At 36.5% G+C, this 26,888-nt stretch overlaps 1 protein-coding gene across 1 annotated transcript in view; it reads left to right on the plus strand.

Annotated features, from left to right (window-relative positions):
* The window catches only part of TAFA2 (TAFA chemokine like family member 2), a 175,257-nt gene that overhangs the window by 140,490 nt on the left and 7,879 nt on the right, over window positions 1-26,888 (plus strand). Inside the window, exons 3-4 of the mRNA XM_056482399.1 lie at window positions 12,822-12,974; window positions 13,964-14,088. Of these exons, the coding sequence (XP_056338374.1) occupies window positions 12,822-12,974; window positions 13,964-14,088 (278 nt within the window). The remainder of the gene's footprint in view (window positions 1-12,821; window positions 12,975-13,963; window positions 14,089-26,888) is intronic.

Genomic DNA, 26,888 nt, shown 5'->3' on the forward strand with positions numbered 1-26,888 from the left:
GAAATATATTTTTCAACTCTAGTTCTTGTTTCTATTTTCAAATACAAGTTAGCCTAATGGTTAGCCTTTTTAACCTAGATATGCAATAAATCCTGAAGAGCTCCCATTTAAAACTGTCATACTAAATAATGGTGTATAGGGGAAAAAAAAAGCAAAAGGTCCCACTAATCAGACTATTTTTGGTTGCCAGGAAAGCTCTCCTAAAAATCTATCTTTAGAACAGATCTGCCAGAGTGATTATAAACTAATTTGCTTTTCTGCTGGTTGCTAGGAATGCAACAGTCTGCACTTAAGCACTATTATGACCCACATGAAAAATGTAGGAAAATTTCAAATTATGCCTTATCCTAATAGAGTCATTGTAAGAGAGGGCTGTTAAACTATAAAATATAGCTCAATGTTTTCATAACAATAATCATTAGGGGGTAACAATTTCAATAATTTTTAATGAAGTTTTTATGTTTCTTTGGCATTTATTTTTTACTTTATTGTACGGAAAAGTTTCCTAGGTTTATGCATAGCAATTATGAACAATTAAAGAGAAGATAGATGGGAAAATGAGATTTCTTTCTTGTAGACAACCTGGAGAAAAATGCAGTAGTGTTACTTTACAGCTATAGAGTGGGAATTAAAAGCTCCAGATTTTGTGCATTTTTGTGTCTCTTTATTAGTACAATGAAGAAATAAATTTGTGATGTATTTTAAATCCAGGATGCCTCTCTCTTTTTTTTTCTTTCAAGGAGAAAGTTTGCTGTTTAAAGAGAACTTTGAAAATCAGTCTTGATATGCTACTAGCATAACTAGTAAAGTTTTAAAAGCTCCTGAAATAAAAACTAGAGGAGTGTGTTTCTTCCTTTGACTCAAGTGCTCTATTTGGACCTGCATGTGACTCCTCTGCTGGGTCCTGGCAAATGTCATAGGTCTTAAAATCCAGCTTTGCAAATGACAGGAAATCAGTGGGTATGATTTAGCTTGGTTTAGCTATACATATATACTATGATTCTTAGAGCAGACATGGTCATTACAGAGCACTGATCTCTGCTAGGCCTGTTCAGTATTGTGGCAATGTCAGATCCCAAGGAGAGGAGGGCAGTCTCACAGATGAAATGACTAACCAGGGATCAAGTAATACCTTTCCTGATGTAGCTGTTTCCCTTAAGGAGGGATCTAATCTTGCACACTTCCACTTCTGGAGGTGCTTCTTTCTCTAGCTGCATTGAGTATACAGGGATGTGGAGCTGAGATTAGGCACTGTAGGCATCCAGTGTATGGTGATGTGTCTTTGGTTTTGTAGAGAGCAGTTAAAATCCCACTCCCATTATTGTAATAATGATATAGTAAACGATGCTGTAAGATTTGCAAAGTGAATAAAAATGTCAGGATGCATTGCTGTGTTAAAACATTGGATTCTTCTGTCTGGAGACACTTGTATGTCCTTGACTGTCTATGTGTTTATATCAGCATGCATATGTATAGTACTTAAGAAAAAAAATCAGGGGCAAAAATCTTTCCAGTTTGCAGGTTTGGACCCTGCTGTGCACTGCTTGTGGGGCTCTGAACCATGCATGAACTGCTGAAATTTGGTTTCTGTTCTATGAGATGGCAATATATTAAAGTAATAGTTATACATGTGTTGCTAAACTCTAGAAACAACTGTATGAGAAAGGAAAGGTGGATGAATATATGACTCCCTTGGAGAGATGAGGAAGAGGATCAGAAATAATCAGATTACATCTGTGTTATGCGGCATGTTCATTAAAGTAAAAATCCAAGTGAAGAACAAAGCAAATATCAGAGTGGTTGTGTGTGAAATAAAAGGAGATTCACAGCACTCAAGTTTACTTTTTTATTGTGGGTCTAGTTCCTTAGAAATTATAGGTGCCCAGTCAACATAGAATTCCTAGACGAGGCAGCACTTCCAGATGAAGAATTGGGTGTTAAAACAAGGCTGTCCCACTGAAGTGGGGAAATGCTGGCTTATTCTGCTGCATCTTCAGTTTCTGATTTCCTCATCTTTTTAGTTTTACAATGATCTGCTAACTATAGCTGCACCTGAAGGATATGTGTTAGGATTATTCTGAAGATTTCCCTGACTTGTGAGCCCTGTAAAGATAAAACTCCTGCTAGATTTGTGTATATGATCAGGCAAGGTGTCTCATAAATGGCATTTTGTCAAATCCTCTTGTGTATCCTCTTGCTGTTCAGCTTTTAAGGTGGGGAATTGAAGGGGAAAGCAAATTTTTTTATTTCTTGGGTTTTGTGGCAGTCTTCCACAGGCTAAAGATTACACTTGGGTCCCTTCACAGCATATCAGTGCTGTGGACCTGGACAGTTATTTAACAGTCATGTGTTTTTTCTGGTGTGCATTTCAGAACTAAAGCAGTAAAACTATTTTGTTGTGAAGCAGTGAAGGAATTGTGGGTAGCCACTTATTTCCCCATTACAATTTCATCTAACCTTGGAAAGAGGCACAGTCCTGTGGATATTTATAAATAGTCTGCTGTCATTTTTGACACATTTTTAGACCCTGACAGGAAAATACACTGCACTAGGATGGATGGTATGTGGCATTCAGCTTTGCACTTGGGACTTTGAAAGAGTCAAAATAGCCCACAGATAACAACTGCTACTGAATCTCTCAGTTATTTAAAAAAAACACAGTTATTTAAAAACTACACATCAGTGCAATGTGAGGTCTAAGATTCTGAGGTTCTAATGCTGACCTCTGTGAGGAAAATCCTGCATTAAAGTAGCAAAAAGATCAAAGAATATGCAGTCATGAAAAATGTATGCAGCCAGTAGAGGATGCTATAATTTTATGTGCAGTAGGTATTTCGTCTATTTGTCTCCCTTGCAAGTTCCTATTGGCAAGAGTTGCACTAAAATTCAAGCATTAAATGTTTTTTCTATTAGATTTCATATCTTCCAGAGAGCCAACCACCCTCCTTTTCCCCCTTTGTACTTTCCCAATGGTGAGAAAGAAGGGAACACTGTGGGTGTCTCTTTTGGCATGACCAGTTTTTGGCACTGACATAACATCTTGGACAGTGCCTCATTCCTGGCACCTGCAGAAGTGTTGCTCTGGCTCTCGTGGCAGAATGATGGGTCTGGGTGTTGGGTAACATGGAGAGGAGGAGCTGTGGGAGCTGGAGCTCTTTGGAAGCTTGCCTTGAGCCCCCTCACCAGCCCTTTCTGCAGGACAGCACAGCACCACAGGCTGTATGCACAGCACCTCTCTGCTCCATGGCAGGAGGCAGAGCTGCTGGGCTGGTCTGTGAGTCTCATATTCAATGCAGGAGGCTTGGCTTCTTTAGGGTAATAGAAAATTAATTTATTGATAATTTGCTTTTATTTTGCTCCGGGCGTGCAATTCCAGAAAACTCTGTCCAAGAGCTGTCCAGCAAGTTCTGATATGCTCTGTACTTGTGTCCCAGCAGTGGTCTGGCTCCACAAGGTGCCTGGCTTATTTTGTGAATAGGCAGGAAAAAAGGATCCTGAGCTGGCCTGGCATGGCCTCTTGCATTCCTGTGTGCAATGTATGAGCTTCCATATAGATACAGGATTAAGATGCCAAACATGAAGCCAAATCTTCATTGTCTGAAAATGTCCCTGAATAATTATGGTTTTTTTTTTTGGTCCCTATTGTTGTTTTGAATAGGTTTTTTTGAAGGTGTAAATTACTTCAGCTGCTTTTGTTACAATATAGTTGTTAAAAAAGAGTTCTGGGTTCTGTGATATTTTTGCAGCTTCTGACTTTGGGCAGCTATGATGGTGGTCTGTGTGTTTCCTATCAATAGCCTCTGTTAACCAGAGTTCCTTCAGAAACAAATGCCAGGGAGTCTGCTAGGAGCATCTTAAAATGTACCTTTTCAGCAGGAAGACATATCTGAAAGTATTATCTACTGGGAATCCTTGGGCAAGAATATTCTTCACTGCACTACTCTGAATGGCTCTCCTGGCAGTTTCTCCTCTTTTACTTGTTGTTGGAATGTGCTTTCTTTTCCTCTGTCTTGAAGAATAGCCAGCCTCTTCCCAGGCCATCCAGTTTCAATTCATAGACTCTGTCTAGATCCTTATTGATTCATCATACCCATGGCTCAGAGACTTGCTATTTATATGGAATCAACAATGAAGAGGGAAGGCTGTAGCAGGGGAGAGCACTCCAAAAGGCATTTCACAGTAGAAATGTGGACATGTGCCTTGTTAGCAGTTTTTTTCTAAAGGCCTGAGTTAAGTTTCCCTCCTGACTCTGCACTTCAAAGAGTTGCCTGGGGCTCTAAAGAAGCAAGCTGAAACTTAAAATTAAGATCTTTCTTTCAGATGGTGAACTGTGTACTGGGACATCCTATGGAGTTTCTCTTAACTCATATGGAGGAGTCTGAAGGATGATGGGGTAGTCCTAGAAGGCAGGGATTTAAAAAAATGAAAAATGAAAAAATGAAAAAAAAAAAAAAAAAAAAGCAGTCATTTGGGTCAGCTAGAAAGAAAAGAAAATCAATAATGAGAGTCATCTAGGGGAACAGGAAATATATTCCTCATAATTGTGTAAACTACAGGCTTCTGACACTCTGGGACTGAGGAGAAAATGTGGGGTTTTTTGTATTCTGCCAAAGGCTGAAGGCTGCCCTGAGACATGTGCTACTGCTTCTTGCTGAGTCGAGATATTTGGCAGAAGGCCCAAAGAGAGAGTATAAGAGAATAAAAAGTCTTTGTGCCAAATGTTCTTTTGAGTGCCTGAAAGCTGGATTAGTCTTTTTTCTCTGTGAAATCATATAATTAGTAATCTCAAGCATCGGCCTGGTAATTTGCAAAATGTCTGCACACTTTAATATATCGTTTGCTTAACATGTTTGATAACAACCTCAGAGATACTGGGGCTTTTGACTTCTAGTATTTGTAAACTACCCCTCACCCTGAGCATTTTTCTACCAGTTCTACACAAACTTTCTCAAGGATTGTGTCAGCTCACAGCTGCTAGAATAGAAATGTAGGAAACATCTATAGAGAAGCAAAGTGGTTCCATTTTGGTCCCATGAGGAAACATGCAGCCTTTGCTGCTGTCATCATCCTCTCATCTGCTGCACTGCCTGGCAAGTGGGGTGGCTGTGGTGGAGCAGCTCCTCTCTGGGCTCCTGCACTGGGAGATGGGGCAGGACCAGGCAGGCTGCAGCCAGGGAGCCCAGCTTGGGTGGGCACTGGGACAATGTGCAGAGGCTCCTCTTCCAGTGAGTATGTATATAAAGAGCTGGAAACCCCCAAAATGATTGCTGCTTGTGATCTTGTCTCTGAATGCTCTGTGGTTTTGAGAACCTAGGGATTACTCGATTTCAAAATTAAAAAGTCAGACCTAGGGAGGGCAACACTCTAGGCTGAGTGGGGTCATATGGAGAAGAGGAAATTATCCTTCATGCTACCTGAAAATCAGTTGTGTTTTGAGTTCCTGCTTCTTTGGCTAAAAGTTTGGTATGAAGTAGTAATTTTTAGCCATTGCCGTGAAAAGCACTGACTTTTCTGAGAGAGCTTATTTGAGTAAGACTGGCTCACTGCTGCCAGAGGACTGAATGAATGCAATTAGCCTCAGTAAGGCTGGGAGATGACTGCAGGCTCTCCAGGTCCAAGAGATCCTGCTTGAAGTGCTCCATCTGTAGTTTTTGTCTGTGAGAACAGCTGGGACTATGCCAGCTTGCTACTTTATTCCAGTAAGTCTTTTCCTCTAGTAGTGGAGAAAAGTCAGCAGTCCATTTCAGTGCATCCATTTTGCTATGGAAATGTCTGAGGCTGCATCTCACAGATTCATTAGTGAGCTCTTCTCGAGGGGATGCTTATATTGTAGTTTTTCCTTGATTTTTTTCCAAAAGGGAAAATGTCTTCCCATACAGATGGCTGTAAATGACAGCTGGCAGACAAACTGATGGATGAGATTTTTCTTTGGCACTGTGCAGAAGATTATGCTTGGCAATGTGACTGTGGCAAACCATTCATTAGTTCAGGTTTTAAAGGCTGCTGGAGATGCTGTGTGCATAGCATTGTCATATGAACTCTGCTCCTCATCCTTCACCCAAGTGGACTAATTGGGTTAATTGAGGGGTAGAGGAACTGGGCCAGCATCTGCAGAATAAACACTTATCAAGAATGGCTCTTGTTATTTTAAAATAATCCTCTCAGGAGAGAAAACATCATGTTGAATCCAAGAAGCCTGGGAGGAGCTACAGTTAGCAGTATTTTCTCTGTGTGTGTTGCCTACAAGTGGCACTGCAAAATATTCAAAGCAATCAGTTATGTTTTTTTAGAATTTTACCTGAGAAACTATCCCAAGATGCAAGAGACATCAGAGTAAAAGAGAAATGAAAAATAATTCTGTATTTTTAACCTAAATTGGTTCTCCACTAGTTTAGGTAGAGAATACTCTATCTGGAATTTTCAGTGCCCAAAGTGAACAAGTGTAGCTGAGATCCAAAGCATGGGAATGTGACTGCAGTAAGTAGGACCTGTCAATAAGATGTGTTTGTAGGGTTTTCAGAAATAATTGTATGGGAATGTGTAATATATACACTGATGAGAGTTGCCTCTCAGTTGCCTCTTCTCAGTGCTGAGCAGGCCCAGCTCCTTCAGCTTTTCCTTGTAAGAGAGATGCTCCAGTCCCTTAATCAACTTTGTGTGACCCACTCCAGGAGCTCCTGCACTGGGGAGCCCAGAGCTGGACTCAGCCCCCTGGATGTGCCTCACTGGGCAGAGTAGAGGGGCAGCATCACATCCCTCCACCTGGCAGTGCACCCAGGATACCATTGGCCTTCTTGGCTGGCTCCTGACAGCTTGTATATGTACAATGGATAGAAGTGTCTGAAGGGAGGCTGTCAAAAGGACAGAGCCCCACTGTGGTCCCTTCCAACCTTACCCATTCTGTGATTCTGTGATAGTCTAGAATAGGATAGCACAAAATTAGCATTTTTGTCCTGCTGTTACTGTAGTACAACCCCATGTGTCATCTGAAAATAAAGCCACATGAGTGCCTTTCCTGAGATGCACCACAACCGTGTCATGCCTCATTGTCACCACTGAGGACACAGGAATTACTGCTGTGTCTGTAATTGATTTTTCAGTTCAGCGGCCAAACAAAGAAAGAAACCAACAAACAAAAAGAAGAACATCAAGTAAGTTTTTAAAAAATAAAAAAAGCTTTTTTTTTTATATTTTTCTCTGTTTATAAAAAATATCATAGGATTTTCAAGCCAATTACAATATGTGCAAAATAAAATTAAAAAAACCCCTTGTGGATACAATTCTATTTTTTAAAATTTTATTTAATAATCTTAATTCACCATAGTTTTCTCATGTCTGGACTATATATCATCATTTGCTCAATCACTGTAAGAGCTGCTGCACATTCAATCACCAGAATAAATATCTTAGTTGCAAATCTAGATGTCACCTTTACTGTAAAAAAAAATAAAAATTACTCTTCATTGACATTCTGATCCAAAAAGCACCTATCAAACCAAAAACATTGAGTTCAAAGGGTTTTTCATTTGATCTTTAAAGGTAATGTTCTCTAAGGTTGCTGTTGATGTGTATCTTTGGGAGTTAGGCATTTTTTCCTGATGTCTGTGCTGCCACTTCTCCCTTCAGCCCATGGAGCTGAAATGGAGTTGTGCTTTGTTTTGTGTTCACAAAAGCAAACTGAAGCTTGTGTCCCCAGAATCTTGGCTGCTTTTTTCCCCAACTGCACTAATGACTGGTCAAATCAAAGATTTCATCCTTAACAAAAAGCTTCACATTTCTTGTATGCTTGCATCACAGAAGTGCAGTAATACCAGAACCATTGCTGGCAGATAAAAATAAACTATGTTCAAGCTTTTCCCTAACAGCTGTTACATGGATATTATATAAAATATTGAAGAATGTTAACATTAATTGAATCAAGAAATTGGATAGTGTATTTGTTTTCATATATCTTAGTCTGACATTTAAAGAGAAAGTTTAGATGGAAATCCTGACTTTGCTATGGTTATATAAGATTTTGATTGCTTAGAAATGGCAGCTACTAACACTTATTAAAATATTGAAAAAATGCAATAATATTGCGTGGGAGTGTGTGTATGAGGGAGATTTTACAAGTTTGTTTGTATCTTTCCTCTCTACAGTGACACACTGAGACTGATATGACATACTGAAATTGCTGAAGGGTAGCAGAAAAATAACTTACATTTGTTTTCCTTGTCAATCAGTATGAACAAAGCAACTAAACCATGTGAACAAGAAAACCCTCTTTTTTACCCTGATCATTTAAGGGTAGAACAGTGATCTAAAGCCCATTCTGGAAAAATGTTATATTACAACCACTAATTTTCTTTATTTTACCAGTAACACCCAATTACATATTTGTTTGAATATTGTGGAATAGAATAGTGACTAATCACTTAGGGAAATGGATGGAGCAAGATGACAATGTCCTGAAATACTTTCTATTTTATCCTACAGATGATTATTTAAAAGAGTCATTCCATTATAATCATTCATGTTTTACATGAATAAAAATGTATATGTAACTACTTTGAAAGACTGGTTACTATAGTATTCCATGTGGGACATCATCCTGATCATACCCAAGATGACAAAAAGTTTGAAGTGTATAAAATATTAGATGCAATGTGGAATTGAGACTCATGGCTAAGTGTAATTTCCAATCTTCTATTTATTGTTGATGCTTCTTTTTTCTACATAGACTCAAACAAAGCTTTGCAGATTTTAAGTAGTCTCTGTGACCTGAGAAAAATTACCTGAAATAGAATAAATTAGGATAAATTTATTTTGTAGGAGTACAGAGCTGCAGTTCTGGCAAGCTGATATAGGAACTGGTTTCTGCAGGAGTTAATCAGGTGTCTGTGGCTTCCAGCTCCTTCCTCTTCCCTTTGTCTGAAAATGCTTCTCAGTGGTCTCTGCACCCAGCTGTAGGAGCCAAACAGGTAGAGAAATAACCATAAAAAAAAGGGGGAAATTTTTTTTTGTTCCAAATCCCAGGCTTACTACCTTCACTATCAAATGGCAACATTCATGCAAGCAAGGGATGAAAGAGTGCTGGACAAGAGACAAGGGATCTTCTTATGCTTCCAGTAGCTCTTAGTCATGAGATGGATTTAACTGTATCACCCAGATGTGCCAGTGTCTTCACAGAGAGCATATAACATATAATCTCTTTGATATTGTGTGTGGCTTCTGCAATGATGGAGATCCTGAAGACAGAAACAGGCTGTGAATTTATTTTGTTTAGTTCTTGGCAACACAGTTTATTTCTCTTTGTTAATGGCCAGTGTATGTGTTCTTGCATGATCTATGCAACTTTCAGGAAAGAAAAGATTCAAATGACTGAGCAGATGCATAACAGAATTGAGCATCAATGTTTAAGTGTTGAGGCTAGGAAAAGGTGATCATGAGGGTATTCAGAAGATTTTCTTGCTTTAATGCAAGATTTGCATTCCTACACTAAATACCTTATATTCATATTTGTGAGTTGAATTGCAAAATAATAATCTTGAATAATAACTTCCATTCTTCCCTGGAGCAATCTTCCCACAAAAGTAGAGGAGTAAGGGTGATAACTTAGTGCCAGATGCACTGTGCAAATGTGACTGAAATTTTATTCACCTGAAGGAAAGAAATATAAAGCTGCCACGAAGGAACAAGAAAAGTTTTATCCAAAATAAGACTAGTAATTTTCTAGTTATATATTTTCCAAGAACATGATGCTGATCACTGAAGTTTCTGTTTCTGGTTTATGAGATAGGTATTGATGATTTTGCTACATGAAAAAAAGCTGTAAAAGTGGCAGGTTAATTACAGAATGAGCCATTAAGGGGTGAGATATGATTATGCCTGTTTTCCAAGCTCCACTCTCATGATACAGTGCTAGATCTTCTGCAACATAATTTATACCTATATTATGTTATGTACAATCATCAGGAAAACTTGCAATCTGTACATACAGAGATCTCTGAGTATCTTTCTTCAGGCCCTCTCCAAACTAAAGGCAAGAAGGACTACTTTCATTAGCAGCAAATGAAACACTGTTTGCAGTGGTTTTGAATAACTAATTTCACATGAATGTGACAGATACTGTACTTACTGCAATGGAACTTAATTATTTGATAGCATAAGGATCTGAAATCCCTACATTTCCTCTCAAGGAATTTTCATGGCATTTTATAGATGGCAAATAGAAACTAGACGATGGTTAGCCTAGTTTTCTCAATGTTTGAAATATCTTTGTATATTTTTCTAGGATGCTTTTGTTTTATACCCAGAAAATTTCAAAGCATCCTTATTAAAGATTCCCCAAATACTATTGATAGTATGTGTTTTGTTTTTTTTATTCCCTTCCATTTTTCATATGTCTTTTCACCCTTTGAAATGCTTTTCTGTGTTGTAGATGAATATGACCATTTCATTGCACTCTTTTTCCATAAAAGTCTTACAATGCCTGATTTTCTCATCCTAATTACTACAAAGGAGACTTGCAAGATTTTTGTTTCAGTGTAAAAATTTCCCTCCCAGAATTTTACAATAGCTCTTTTAACTGGCTTCTCTTCATGATGGCTATTGGTGTATATTGTATATTTTCCCTTAGCACTTAACAGTTGTATTATGGCATTTCTATAGACACAGTAAAGATGCATAAAGTTACATGATAAGAGAGTGAGGACACAAAATTTCAGGATCAGTGATATATAGAATACAAATTAAAACTAATATAGTGAAAAAGTAAGTGTTTTGATGTTCTCATCCTACCATAAATTTACTTTCTTTTGTAGATTCAGTGTATAGGGTTTTTTTATGTACCTTTCATAAAATACAATTTAGTGAATTTGTGTAAGGAGGAGTGGGTATAAGGTATGTAATTGCCTATCAAAATTAAAGTTAATGTGAACCTGCAAAAGCAGAATGTATTTATTCTACTATATTTTATATGTACCCAATATATCCTAGAATAAATTTTCTTCCTATTCACAAATAAAGAACTTTACAAGTGTTTTATTAAGAAAAAAGGGAATGTATTTATTTAAATTGCTTCACTGGAATGTATACCAGTGGAACTGTTTGGAAAAGAATTAAAAGTAAATTTTTGGGGCAGCCTGTGCTAGTAGTTGTAAAAATACTTGCTCAATGTCATCAAAGGTATTAAATAACAGAGATTGCAAAATTCAGGCAGATAGTATGAATTGCTTTCCTCATCCTCTATTGACTTAAAAATTACAGTTAGAAAGTGAAGAAAGTCAGTGTTTGTGCATAAAGAGATTTATTTCCTTCTATATTTTTGATTTAAATGCAGTGTTTCAGCATATCAAAATATGATGGATCACGGGTTAATTGCTTGTGTTGTGTTACATCATTTCAGCTGTAGCACAGCATGATGTGGTGGAGTATAATCAAACCTGACATAGTACAATACATTGAGTGATGACAAAGACCACAGACTGTTCACTGGAATTTGTTATACTTAAAAATGCATAATTCCCCAATGAAATGTTCAGCACTTTATGTTTTGTTGATGAAGACCCAGAGTCTAATTGCTGTGGCTTTTGCCTCTAGGAAATTTATGGGGTCCATAGCCTACATCAAGTTGCGCTCCTTCCTCAGACCTTTTAGGAGCTGACACTGTGATACAACAACAGAGTGAATCCAGACATCAGTGCTGGGCACATAAGTGTTCTTAGGGCTTTCTCCTTGTAGAAGTTCTTGTTTATTGTTTGACATTCAGGATATTCAAGGTAGCTGAAGCATTCAGTGCACATGCTTTACATAAAGGACACAAAAAGTTAAATAGCAGCAGAGCTAAGGGACACATATTGCTTCACATAATTAGTATTCCTGTCCATGCAAGGTTGTAGGTCAATATCAGCTAAAGTTCGGATTTTTTTCTCTCTTTCTTCTGATGGTAATGAGCTACCCCCAGGAATATCTGATCTTATATAAGCAACCACTGAAAGTTCAGTTAAAACCTTTTCCTGACTCCAGATCCTTTGTAACTGGCTGCTGAACCAGAAAGGATATTTTGGTAGCTCTCCTGTTACCAAATTGGTCCTCTCATTGGACTCCAGCAGTATGATTCTGGTAATCAGTTAGGGCAGCATGGATGGGAGTGATGGGTGCAGATACAGAATTATGAAGATTGTCCTGTTGCCTCCTTTGTTTGAAAGCTTTGGTTTCCCATGTTCCCAAACTTTGCAGTGCCAGGCAGAAAAATTTAAAGTGTGATTCCTTAGTAGATTTTATTTCTGGATTTCGTCTGAGGGTTTTCCCTGTATCCTGCCACTTGTTCTCTGTTCACCTGTAGGAAGGATTTGGAATATCATGTCAAAGTCTCTTCTAGGCATAAAGTCTGGAGACCTGGATTGTGAAAACATATATTTGTATGGGTATTTTAACACTGATATACTTTAATTTCAAAGTTTCTCTCATAGGGAAGAATAAAAGGAATGTTATTAGAGGTACACAGCTGTTAATGGGAGTCCAGAAATGAATGTGGTTTCTAGGCTAGTTTTATGTTTCTACTTCCCTCTTCACTGGAACAGGCCCATATACATCCTTGTCCAACTGTTCTTTAGCCAGTGTTTTTGCCTAAGATAGTTATACTACATTTGGAAAAGAGCTCAACTCTCCATTCAAGTGTTAATACCACTGCAATTTTCATTTCATGTGAAATTTCATGCAGATTGCCTTACAGAGCCAAGTTTATTGCACTTCTAATTAAAACAAAAAAATCCAAACGAAACAATATGATGTTACTTCTCAAAGTTATCAAATTGTTCATCTTCTTATTTTCACAGCTCACCATGTTAAAACTGGGACCTGTGAAGTGGTGGCTCTTCACAGATGCTGCAATAAGAATAAGATAGAAGAGAGATCACAGACAGTGAAGTGTTCCTGCTTCCCTGGGCAGGTAGCAGGTACCACCCGGGCAGCTCCTTCTTGTGTTGATGGTGCGACTCCTTCTATTGATTCCTTTCTTTGTGTTCCTAGCAGCTTTGGCTGGCTTAAGGTCATTGATGAGACACCATTACTAATTAACTCCATTTGCAGTCAATTATTTAAAATAGGAGTAGGACAGCTTCTGTATTTTGAAGGGGGTGTCAAAGATGAATGTGAGGAAGATGGAAAAATTAATTATTTGCTATTGCTCTGTGGAAATGCTAAACAAAATTATTAGATGCCAGTGAAAGAGACCTCTTGAGAGGCTAAATTTGATCTAACTAAAGGAGGACTCTTGGAGTTGTATGATATTCACTTAATTAAAAGTATTTATGCAAAACCTACATAAGCATATAATTTTCATGTGCTACAGTCTTACATCTAATTTATATTTTTATCTCACTGGAAGGAAACAAGCAAACAAACAGAACACAGTTCTGTCTGGTTTTTTAATCTTTTTAGGCATATGCTATTATTCCTATTGGCAGTGTAATATTAGTGTCTTACTTAACAATTTTGGTGTAGGCTCAAATGTTTTATTTGGGAAAATACTAGCTGTTTTTTCACATCTCTTTATCTGAAAGAGTGGCAGGATTCACCCTTTACATGATCTCTTTAGTGTTGATATGTTGTTGGCTGTCAGAGAAGTGGTAAATATGTCATCATGGGGAATAAATTTAATCAAGCTATGCTAGGCTATATTATAGACCAATCAAAAGAAGAGATTCTACTTAAAATTTTGAAATCTGGCTGAGCAAGATAAAAATGAGGTTGGAAGGAAACGCTGTGAAGAGATTGACTTCGAAGCACATAGCACCTTTTGCAAATTGGAAACCTAATTTCTTATGAAGGTTCTGAGGTGGCTGAAAATCACAGACTAGCTGTCAGTCAACATATTTCTCATATTTTCCTGGAAAATAAAATAAATGTTGCAATGTAATGACATCCTAGAGTGGCCATTTCAACAAAATACAAGTACATATGTTTTCTTCTCTTGTAGCTTCAATAGTGGAGCAGAAATGGTGGTGCCACATGCAACCATGTCTTGAAGGGGAGGAATGTAAAGTTCTTCCAGATCGTAAGGGATGGAGCTGTTCCTCTGGGAATAAAGTGAAAACAACTAGGGTAGGTATGACACCAACCTGACATGTTACCAACAAGTAAAAAAAAAAAAAAAAAAAAAAAGTGCACAGAAATTGGATGCACAAAGAAGACCTAAGCTGAGAAGGCTAAAGAAGCATGGGAAGAGAGTTGTACTGGGATTGGACATCCTGGTCCCTCACACTTCTCTCAGCACACTTTTCAATTGTTTGAACATAGTAAGCTGTGTGCCAGACCTTCTCAGGTAAGCACTGGGGATAGTAGAGCTGATCCCTTCAGCTAACAGTAGTGATCAAATGCATTGTAATCTAATATGTGTTTCTCTCTGAAATCAGTTGCACAAAGTCTGTACACTTTGCTAAGCTCTTCATTCACAGGATAGCAAGCAAACATTTTTATCAGTTCCATGGAATTACCATGTTTCTACACAGAAACCACTGAGTATGGTAAGCATTTGATGTGTCATTACAGTATGAGCTGGTTCTTTCCATCTTGTATAACTGTGATTTACTAAAAAATTTGATGGAGTTTCAGGGAGTTCCTTTCCTCCATTTGACACTTTTCATATTATTCAAATTTTTATTAACAGAAATATATTTAAAGGTCATCATATACAATGCCTGACAACAAAGTAAACATGCTATCATCTTTGCATTTTAGTGGCTAAGAGAAACAGAAGAAAAACAAATGCTTCAGATAAGCATTAAATACACAAAACTATGCCTGAAACTATGGCATTGTATCTTCTCAGTCAACACAACTCTTCATTGACATACAAAAGATGAAAATGTACTCTGAAGACACATATGCATGTGTTTAGGTATAAACACCTTCTCCCCTGCACCCCAGCACACATACTTGTGACTGATCCTTCTTTTACATATTTAATAGTTTGTAATGTCAGGCTGCAATGTGCTAGATTGGTATTTATACAGGTGTTTGAATATGTATGTAATTTTATTGAAATATTCTTTACATTGCCACGAAATTTCTGGTACACATTTGTTGTGGTGAAATGTAGCATGCACTGAATGAATTATATTCCTTCTGTTCCACAGAGAGCTCTATTTCTGTATTTATACAACTCCAAAATATTTTGACATCCTTTAAAGGAAGACTCCTTCCTAAATGTTTGTTTTACAGTTCCCTTCCTGAATCCACTTTCAGATGTGTTTCTTCTGAAGATAACCTTGCTGGAATGCTTCCCACACTTAACTTTGTACATGCCAATGCAAATTTGATTATCTGCATGTAAAATGTATGTGTGTATATAATATAATCAAAAGGAACCAGATAGGTATTTAATAATAATAATTAGAAATAGAATTAGAAATAGAAATAGAAATAGAAATAGAATTGTATGTATTTTGAATTTTTTCCTGGTTATTTCTACATGACACTATTAGTGTTACAGAATACTTGTCATTTTATATGTATTGAGAGGGTTTAGCAAGGGGTAAGTAAAAAGGCAGACCTGGATTATACTTCTGCAGGAAAAAAGAGGTCACAAAAGGAGCAAAATCAATTATGATTGCTTTGATGAATTTCTTCTTAAAAGTTTGTCAAAGTGTAGGTTTCTCTGCACTGGTTGAGGTTATGAATTTTTTTTCCACTCTTTGGGATCTAAAGAAGCCTAAGGCTCCTGTCCTCAGGAGCTTATGCCTTTGTTGTTATTAGACTTTTAGGTCTGTCTCTTTGCAGCAGCTGGAATTTTCTTGTCCTCCATGGTGGAGGCAATCCTCAGGACTCATTTCATACCTCTTCAGTAATGGTGCTTGGGAAAAGCCAGTCCTTTTCTAAATGTCATAAACACTGATTCAGTACAATGGCTGTCAAACCTGCTTACAGACCTAGCATCACTGAAAGGAACATACTAGTGACCTTAAATCCCCAGTATTTATTCTACCTTCTGGTTTTTCCAGATATTGTATGTTTTCCTCCTTTTTCCTTCATTTCCTAGAGAGCTGCAAGGCTATTCTGAGAGAATAGCAAATTTCAATAGAAATTTCTGACTGAAGGTTGAACTAAGTCATTGAAATGAGGTCAGTGACAGGTGAATGAAGGTCTCTGTCTTCCACCTGTGATTTGAAGAGACATCATTCTGATGGCCAGTAAAATATATATTGCTATTGGAAATACAAGTGGTTCTTTGTGTTAACAGAGTAGCTTATTATCAAAGGGCAAATACTTTTCCCTAATATGTCACCACTACCATATTTTTGTAGCTTCTCTTTCTGCCCCCCAAGGTCTATATAAATAAAAGGAAAAATTCAAAATTTTCTATTTTTTTTTGCAAAACTCCACTCCCCTCCATTTTTGAGAAAAATAAAAATACAGAAAGCTAGTATTAAGAAGTCATGAACAATAATTTTCTGACTGTTAAATGAAATAACCCATATGTGATTATTATGTATTATGTAAAAACATAAAGAAACAAAAAAAAACTAAACATCTTGAGTGACTGATGTAGATAACAGAAAAACCTTCTCAAAACTTTCCTGAAAGGCTGAAAAAAGTTTATCTTTACCTCCAAACATTTTCTGTAAGTTTGCCTTCTTCCTTTGCCAAAATCCTAATCCAGTCATCCACTGAATATCTTCTATAGGATACCAAGTTCAAAAGTAGAACCTACATTTCCACATCTTGAGCTGTTAATAGTTAACCTTTATATTAGAAATAAAAACAGTGGAGAAGGGAAGTATTTTGCTTGTCCACCTCTATTTGCATACCTCACTATTTTAAAACATTATGGTTCTGACTTCCTAATAGTTATGGTATAAGCAAAAAAGGCCACATGAAAAATGGCAGAAAATGAATTGATTTTTAAAAATGTGGTCTTCTTAAGGTTTTGTATTTTGTTCAGTTATATAGGTCTAATAAGATTATATGTGAATAATGAATTGGAAGTACTCAGAATTCAAATGTTAAGAAATCTAATTTGGAAATTATTTACCTTTAGAATACAAAGCCAGGTATTGTTTTCCTAATTTGTTTGCACAGTAGTTGGAAAAGGCTGATATTAAGAATTAATCATAGAAAAAACCTGAATATATGGAAAAAATGTGTATGAGTGAGAAGAGTACTGATTGTGCTGATTTAGAATTGACTATTTTGGGTCTATGTAGCCTGCAGGAGAGGAAGGGGGAAAAAAGCCAATGACAACTTAGGTAAATCAGTAAGTTTTTTGACTTCATATAAAGAAATGTGGGCTTGTGTTCCAAGGCATAATGCTGCAACAAAAGAGGATGATCATGAATACATTAGGAGAATTATGAGATGATTATGAACACTGCTGAGATTTTACCAGGCATGCTTGGGCATTCTCCTCCAGGATGAGAAACTTTTGTGGAAAGAAAACAATTGCATTCTTTTTCCCACATGGCTAGCCTCAATTTTTGATACATAAACACAAAAATTTTGTCACATTACCCTCTTTAAATGATTGGGAAAGTGTTTCAAGGAAGTGTAAAATCCAATTTTTTTCTTTACATTTGAAATACTCTTTCTTCTACAGCCTCTTTCTAATATAATTCTTTTTTTTTTTTTTTGGTGTGTTTGCTTTCTCTTCTTGCAATACAGGAAAGGATTTGTATAAAAAAAATCAAAACCCTTGTATAAAAAAAAAAAGTAATGACATGACTGAAGAAGTGTGTACTTGCTCCAGGCAGTGGGAGAGTGTTCCTGGGCTGATATTTTATGAACATGTAGAGAAATATGCATTGGCATTTCTCATGAGAAAAAGTATAGAATAAAATCTGCTATTTCAGTTGAAAGGGACCCACAATGATCATCTCACCTGGTGACCTGACCAATTCAGGGCTGACCAAATTAAAACATGTAAAATAACAGCATTGCCTAAATGTCTCCTAAGCACTGATAGGCTTGGACACCTCCCTAGGCAGCCTGTTCCAATGTTTGACCATCATCTTGGTAAAGAAAGCTTCCTAGTGCTCAGTCTGAGCCTTCCCTGGTGCAGCTTTGAACCATTGCACAGTAATTAAATGGTACCTTGGCCTCAGGCTTTTAGTTTGATTTGGTAGAACTGTGGAATGAGGCATAGTTTAACCCTAAATTATGGTTAAATTATGCAGGATAGCATTTATTGGACTTTGCTTATGTTAGGACTCTCTAGAGTGAGATAACTAGCCCAAGCTTGAGACTATCTTTTCAATTTTGGATGGAATAGTTCAGTTCCAGAGGACAACTGATTTTGTTCTAAGATAAGCTGGATGAATTGTCTTCTGGAGGTGATGTTTCTCAAATAATCTAAAGGAAAACTGCCATGACTAACTTAACCCCTAATGTTTAAAAGCTTAATGTTGAGTAGGAAGCAGCTGGCTTAGATAATTTAGTAATTTTGATGTGGTCTTCATCAAAAAGATGACCATGAAAGCACATTCATTATTTCTCAGTTTGGGAAGCTGTGGACTTTGACCACTATCAAATGCAATATAATATAATGAGTTTAAGAAATGCTCATATTCTGAAGGTTCACAACTATGACCTAAACCAGTGACTCATACTGTGAATGAGCAACATGGCCAGTATCTACTACTCACTAAAAATTGGCAACAGTGCTTGTTCTTTTAGAATTGTTGGTTTAATACTAATACTAATAATATAAATTAACAACAACAACAAAAATTGAATACATAGCAGATATTGATTATTAACCCCTGAAAATCTCTAGAGAGTGAAAGTGAGTAATGTTTTCCTATAAACAAGGGAAAGAATTATTCTCAGCCAGGTTATAAAGGGCCATCATTTGGAAATGAGCATTCAGCTTCTGGAATACTGAGCACCTACACTTTTAAGATGGGCTGAAAGAACTGCAATTGTTTCTCTGAAAACTGGCTAAGATTTTTTAATGTGTGGAGGAAAGCACACTGCAGAACAGAAAGAAATCAATACCTAGTATATTACTATGTAACAATATGCCAACCAATATCAGAAATAGAGTACTGCAATAAAATAAAATAAATATTACAAGGGCTGAGAGAAATAAAAGTGAAATATTACAGGGCCAAAAACAAATCCATAGTGACCATATTTATCCACATTCCAAATTCAAATCTGCATTCCAAATCAATACCAGAGACAGACTAGAATGAAAGAAACAGGAATATTGCCAGGATGGTGAGAAATTCATACTGAGAGTATCTATACCTTCAAAAACGATATAGGAGAGAGCCTTAACTCAGTTATTTTTAATATTCTAGTTTATCTAATTTTATGTTATGGCTTCCAGAATTTAAAGGAAACTCAAAATTTAATAACATCCTTGGAAAAAAAGGAAGTGTGGTGTCCAAGCACACCAACTGTCTTCATGTGAAGCAAACTGTGTTTGGTGTGTGCATTCCACTGCTCTCAGTCAATGCAGTTTTGTTGCTATCTGTAAATACTCCTTACATTTTTACCCTGACTCCTCTTTCTCACTTGCAGATGCTGGGTTGTTTCTAAATTAATTACAGCTGGTAAAAGGAGAGACAGTAATTTCATTCATATTTCAATTTATAAAATATGCTGTTCATCACCCTTTCAGCATAAGGTACCTCTGCTTGGTCCCTTTACATTTTGGTGGGATACTCAGATTCCCAGTATCAAGAGGCAGCATAAAGTACTGGCTCAACTACTACAGTGCTGTCATAACTGCTGCTTGATTAAGACAACATGATACAAGAGAGCTGAAATGTGTCCCTAGATATGAAAGGAGAATGCTATTTTTTTCCTGTAACTGAACCTTGCCTAGTGTTAGCAATGCAGCAAAGCTGTTGGTCTGTACTTCTCCAAACAAGCAACAGATCCATAGGCTCTTTAAGTGCTACTCGTTTTTTTTTCTGCCAAAGTTAAATATCAGGTAGTTTCTTCACTCATGTCTTCCTCTTCTTCCTCCAGACATTTCAAAAACAATAGTAATAATTAATTAGAGTTAGGAAAAGCAGAAATTAATAATCTAAATACAATGTATAGGCTATTCTAGGATGTTTCTGATAGGCAGGATGTATGGTGCTTGTGGTCAGTGAGTGCTAAGAAAGCAGTACATTTCTCACATGACATTGTACATGTACATGACATTTTACAGTGTAAAACTAAGTGACATTAAAGTTATGAGACATTAAAAAATTTGCTTTTTGACCACTGAGAAATGTGAAATAATTGTAGGATCGATAAATGATCTACCATGTGTCAGGTACAGGAAGTGCTTTTCCTAGTATTACGTGTTATATAATTGAAGAAACCACCTCACTGTAAAACTATGTTCTCCTGCCTCACTTCAGAGCCTCTGTAGAGACTCCTCAGCTCCTACTTTAATTTCAAATGAGGATTTATAGGAATAATGTACATATATACAGTGACCAGCATTACCTGGTGGTTCATAAAAATGATGTGATTACAATATAAGTGAGTGCACAGACTGTAACAAAATATTACCCATGGAAAAGTGATTGCACTTGTGACAGCCTCTTTGTTGCTATGGTATCTCTGTCCATGCCTTTGGCTAATCTGTCACTAGGAGAAATTTGCAGCTGTCTCAGCGTGTTTCTCATTGCTAACTCAGAGACCACTGTATCTAATCTGTCATTAAAATAGTATGCACGTATTTTCTAAGAATAAATACAAGTTTTAGGGGACAGATAAGCTGGTACTGGAAATATGATGGCATTTTCTAGGGTCAAGCTGGACTTTTGCATTAATCAGTAATTATTGTTTTTATCTAGGATCACAGTTCTTTCATTTTGAAGCTTTGTATTATTTGTAGGGCACCTAAACACTAATCCTTTGGGACACTTGGACAGTTTGATGGAAATAGTTTGCATGCCAGCCAATGCATGCTAAAAGGAATCATCAGTATTCAGGCTATGCAATTTACTGATTTTCCTGAAGATAGCCTTTATATACTGAATTTGCTTCTTTAATGTGGAGCTGGTGTGCCTAGTTCTACCCTCTGTAAAGTTGTGAGTCTCCATTTGGCAGAGTCTAGAACTACAGCTTGATGAGTTCCTTTGTGGTCACAGAAATCTAGACATGTCATAGTCCTTTCCCCCCAAAAGCAAATGTACTCTGAAATGCCTACAAAAGACTAGTTATGGAATAAAGGATTAAAGAAAGAAGTGTTGTAGTGTGAAATGCTATAAGCAAAGTCACAGACTGAAAGATCAGTCAAACGTGTTGGGCAGGTAAGGATAATCCAAGCACTTGAATCCCAAGACATTTTCAGTTTCAAATTTTGTTTAGTTCTGTTCTGACTTTGAGTCCTATGGATACTGAAATAAGGAATGAAAGTGAGTAACATCAAAACAGAGAATGGATTAAAGGCAATATTCACAAGTACAGATCTTCTGAAAAGAGGGAGCCTGATTATACATCACTTTCCTATAGCCCCCTGTGAATACACTGAGTGTAGTACCAAGCTGTTCAGAAGGGGCAATATAATTTTTTTGTGAGTAGACACATTGTAAAAATCATGAAAAATGAAATCTTTTGTAATCCCTTCATCACACTCACAACGTAGTAATACATGCTGTAGTTTATGCATTTTTATCAGGGAATAGTTTCTCCAAAGGTAAGAGTCAGCTAGGATACATTTAAAGCACCATTTTAGCTTCTTCAGAACCTGAACATTGACAGAATTACACTGCAATCAAACGAAACTATTTCCGCAATTTAAAGAAAAATGCAAATAGATTTCAGTTGCATGTAATTAATTACTAATCAGTGATTTTTGCAACCATTACTTTCTTCCATGTGCAATTCATCTGTCCAGCCAAGATGTTTTCTGCCTTTGTCCCAGACGATTCAACTTGTGATTTATTTTTTTATTCTTCTGCCTTGTCCTTTGCTGGCATGTTTGAGATATTGACCTCATGTCTGAAGAGTAATTTTCTGCCTCTGTGATGGGAAATAAGAACAAGTTCTTAAGGCTGTTTGTTAATGACTGGTTATCTTCACTTCCCTGTGAATTTCTACTTTTCCAACATCCTGACACCAAAATCAAAGGTGTTTCTACTTCCATTTGCAGCTTCATTCTGCCAGTCTCTTTGCCATTCTGTGCAAGAAGGGCTCTTTGAATATCTAGTAGTCCTTTTAAATTTTCTTGGAAAATTTTTTCAGCTTCTAATTTCTCAGAAATTACTGTACAAGATATGCCAGTATCATGTGAGTCATCCTGGCAGGTTCTAAAACTAGTGCTTCTTCCTTGTCTCACCTTTCTTTTTAGGCTTTAGTAGGAGCTTCTTTGGATCATTTCTGCAAGTCAGAAATGATTCGTTTCTGGTCAGAGAGACCAGGGTATTCTGAAACCTCACATTATCTACTGCCTAAATAGCTGCAGGCAGAATTTTTTCCTCTTTCCCTGGGTATTTGGCAGAGGCTTCACAGACTCTGCACAGCTACTTAGTTGCAGAAATATATGAGGGAGCCCTCAATTGTTCAAAAGATAATGCTTCCAAATCTTCAAAATAACATTGTTTTCTTGAGGTATTTCCTTACTCATTAGGACTGATTATAGAAACACCTCCTTGGAGAAGCTTTGCTTTTCTGCCTTCTTATAGGGAAGGAAATGAATAATAGTCACTATGAAGTGGAGAGTCAGACATACAGAACATTCTGAGCCTACACAGTCACTGCTGGAGGAGTCAACAAGTCTCAAACCAGTTGAAATCAGATCACTCAGATATTATTCCCTTGCATAGTAAAGTGAGCATGGCTGTAAATCTTAACTATTTCTCCCTAAGAATAATGAAGATAGTCCCATCTTTTGTGAAAACTCTTCTAAATGAAAAAAAAATTCAGGCAGGAATAAGTGGAAGATTGCTGCCTATGACTAAATTAATAAAGAAGATAATCAACATAGAGTTAAATTCCATGAGAATTTTAAGATTACTCCTTTTTTTTCATGACTTTTAGTTTTACTCCTTCTACCACCCTGGTGAACACCAAGTCAATTTCAGGCAAGACACTTCTGTGTATAGAGAAACGACTCTAAAGGACTTTTCACATTCCATAAAATGGAATCTGAGCTTTCTACTACTGCACTATTAGAATACATAGATGATCTCTTCTTAGATCTTACAGTCCTGGTTATCATCCATCACCTTCCATATCTGCAGTGGTAAATCCCATAGAACTCTGAAGTGCAGATTCTGGGTGAAGCTACAAAATATTCAATCCATCTGGGCTTATTTGTATGATCAAACCTGTAAAATTGTGTTGGCAAGACCGAACAAAAGTTTGTCTCCAATTTATGAAGACCAATGTATTCCCAAGGAAACAATGATTTGTGTCTAATAAACATGTAATAACAAACTCAGTAGTAATAGATCCAAGAATTTTAATAGAGTTGCAGTTTTGTCTCTTCAGGTTGAAGAATGTCAGAAGATAAATTACTGATGCCAGCCAGAAAAACTTGTTTCCTCATCCTGAATTCAAGCTTTGTGGCTTAGATACATGTTCTGGCCAAAAAACCAAAGAACTTTATCTCTGCTCATGCTTTCTCTAATTCAGGAAAATGCACTCCAAATCCAATTGGTTTTTCTAGGACTTGGAGATCTCTCTATCCTGATTCCTTGTCACCTTTTCAGAGTGACTTTGGAAAATGCAAATTTCTCATCGTCAATTCCAATTCTACTTGCTAATAATTAGTGTTCATCATCCACTAAGTACAAAAAAGGAATGGGAGACTTCCTTCTAGAATTCAATTTGACAAATTTGAAGCTTATTACTTGGAAGGCCAATTACTTTTTCGAAGGTCATTCATGAAATTGCCAGAGTCCTTTTTCTTTCTCACAACCTTAAAGAACATCATAGACACTTCCATTCCTGAAACTTGAAGGCAACAACCTCTTCTGAGCCTTTTGGTCTTTCCTTCATTTTTTGAGATTTTAGAACTCCAGAGTCTAACTGCAATCAGATACTCTGATTCATTCATACTTGGTCTTAGTTCACATTCTATTTAGAAGATGTATACTTGAAGATAACTGGACAGGTTCTATAAGAAAGAGAAATTAAATTGAATACCATCGTAGGTTCTTAGTTAAAACTCCTAGCATTCATTTTTAGCTTTGACAGAATACTTCTTTTCTGTGTACTGTGAAGTTCAAAAATAGTATCCAGATGTTCCTGAGTACAGAGATGTTACAAGGTGTTGTAACTTTCAACTGGATACCTCCATAATGCTCAAACAAGAAAACATTTACTTATTAAACTGACAGCACTTGTTGTTCTTTTCATCTTTGACCAAGATGACTACAACTATTTGGAATCAGAAACCAGAATCTTGACTCTGTCTTAGAGAAAGAGACTTTTTGTTTTGTTTTCCTGGGCAATGAGAAATCCTCCTTATTGCTCATCTATGACAGCTTCTGGGTGAAAAGCCCTCAAGTCTTCCTTTTCACAGTTCTATTAGGACTTGAGAAAAGATCTCAGGGATTTTTCTGAAATCCTCCAAATCTGCCACCTTTCTTCTCTTTCTTATCTGTATTGGAGTGATGGCATAATGGGTACTCATACAGGAGAAGGTTAAAACTAGATTTCCTGAAAGTAATTTTATATTCTCTGAATTGGTACCCACTACTCTGATGTTACCCATTTTTAAGCCAAAATTTCTCCAAGCACAGAAAAGTCTTTTCTTTGTGTGGAAATTCTAAGCAGATGAAAAGAGAAAGGAAAATGATCGAAGGGATTCCAGTTGATGACTGATTCATTGTTTTTAAATATCTTTTTTTCCTTCCTGGATATTGGTTCTGCTGTTTTCTAACTTGTGTTTTAGTTGTCTTATATTCCCTCAGCTATGGCAGTATTCCTGGAGCCAAATGTGAGTGCACTTCCTCAAAATGCCAGCAGTGGAAGCTGGTAAGCAAGTGAGGAAAAATCACCAGAGGAATCTCTGAAGCTTGGGACAAAGGCAGAAAACACATCAGTACTGCACTAACAGAACAGCAGGTACTCTTATAGAGAAGATAAAATTACAGGTAAGGAAATAATTTACATTACTATTTTGAACTTGTCCAAATGGCTTGTTACTCTCCATTCAAAATACCAGGAAAAACCCTACAGCATAAAATTTGAAGAAGAAAAATATCTCAATTTTTATTATCTTAGACTACTTAGTTTTTTAGTGGGGATGATTGGAAGTTCAGTCTGGCCCCATTTCTGGAAAAATACATTAAAAGATGAAAATCCTTTGTGCCTAGTAGACAACTTAAAACCTCAGTTTAGTTTTAAAACAAGGCTGGTTTTTTTTTTTTTTTTTTTTTTTTTTTTTTTTTTTTTTTTTAGTTTGTTTTGCTTTTTCATAATTGGAATGTAAACACAGGAAACTGCTTGTTATAGGTTTTCCTTTCCAGTCAAAAACAAGTGTAGCCTTTTCTATGTGAAGTCAGATAAAGCCAAAGACAGAAGGATTCTCTTCCCATCTCTCCATTTCTACTTCCTGACAGTTGAAAGGGTAACATGACTCTTTATTAAGCTTCAGTTTCCTCACATGTTGAAAGGAAAGAGGTTGATTTTATCTCCCACTTGGGATGATTAGGTGAGATAAGTGGTGTAGAAGAGAAGAAAATTACATTTGTGTAATTAATTGTCTTGCAGTCTTTTATTCTTCCATGCTGCAGTCCCACTGTGGAGTTGTGATCACCATAAAAACCTCAAGAGGATATATCCTTGCCTGAATTGCTTCAGTTATTATCTGTTAAAGAAAGTAAAACAAGGTTTATGTTTAAGTCTTCTTTTAATATGAAATTGTTGTCTGTAAACTAAACATTGTGTTAAGTTAAAATAATTCTACCATAAACTCAGTTCCCTACCGAGTTACAGAAACATTGAGAAAACCAGGTTATGTTCAATACAGTGGCATAACCTTTTGTAGGACAGTAATAATGAGTACACAGGAAGGACTAATGAATTTGATTTAGCCTTGATGTAACTCATATGTCTTCATCAGCTACTCACTATCATAATTGTCCCAGTGAGTTGTACCAATTTTATTTTGTAAACTATCCAGTTCAGCAAAATATGAACACAGGACCATATTAATTCATTTCATAGTATTCAAAAATGTAGAGATTTTATTTAAGCAATAAATTATTATTGTTTTGAGTTTAATTGTGTATTTTCAATGATCTGCAGCACGATATTTAAGTCAGAAGGGTTAAAAAATAAAAGAAGAAGACTTAAAGAAATTTTGGTGACCTTTTGAGATGCTGTGAATCACTTTTCAGAAGCAACCATTATTGGCAGGTCCAAAATCTATCTCAAATATCTAGATAAAGAACTATTTGTCTGAATTGAATATTGTCTTTTGAAATGTATAATGTATCATCTCTTATTTTATGGTGTTTCCTGTAACCTTCTAATTTTTTATTTATTTTTTTTTTTTTTACTTTAAACTTATATTAGGAGAACACACTCAAATCTTTCATTTTGAAGGAATTGTCTTCTGACTTCATGACTCCTTTCGGTACCACAGGTCTATGCATGGACTTATTCTCAAAGAACTTTAAAATTAGTGTTTTGTCATACTGAAATGCTGCTGATATACTTTCAAAAATGAGTGTAATCTATCAGTTTCTATTGCTTTTTGGTTTCAATTCCAGTATGTTTGGATATTTTGAAGACAATGCACTTTTCCTAAGAGAATGCTCTCTGATTTTAAAATCTGTTTTTTCCTGTCATTTTGTATTTTTCCTTGTAAGTTTTAAAAATATTCCAACTATATCAGTTTTGTTTTCTGTAACTAATTTCATAACAGTGTAGTACTTGACATGTGTTTGTTTCTTAGGCAAACGTGTAAAACTCCTCAAGTCCGAATGGAGAAGTAGAGAAAG

This window comes from Oenanthe melanoleuca, chromosome 1A, assembly GCF_029582105.1.
Source record: "Oenanthe melanoleuca isolate GR-GAL-2019-014 chromosome 1A, OMel1.0, whole genome shotgun sequence".
Classification (NCBI taxonomy): Eukaryota; Metazoa; Chordata; class Aves; order Passeriformes; family Muscicapidae; genus Oenanthe; species Oenanthe melanoleuca.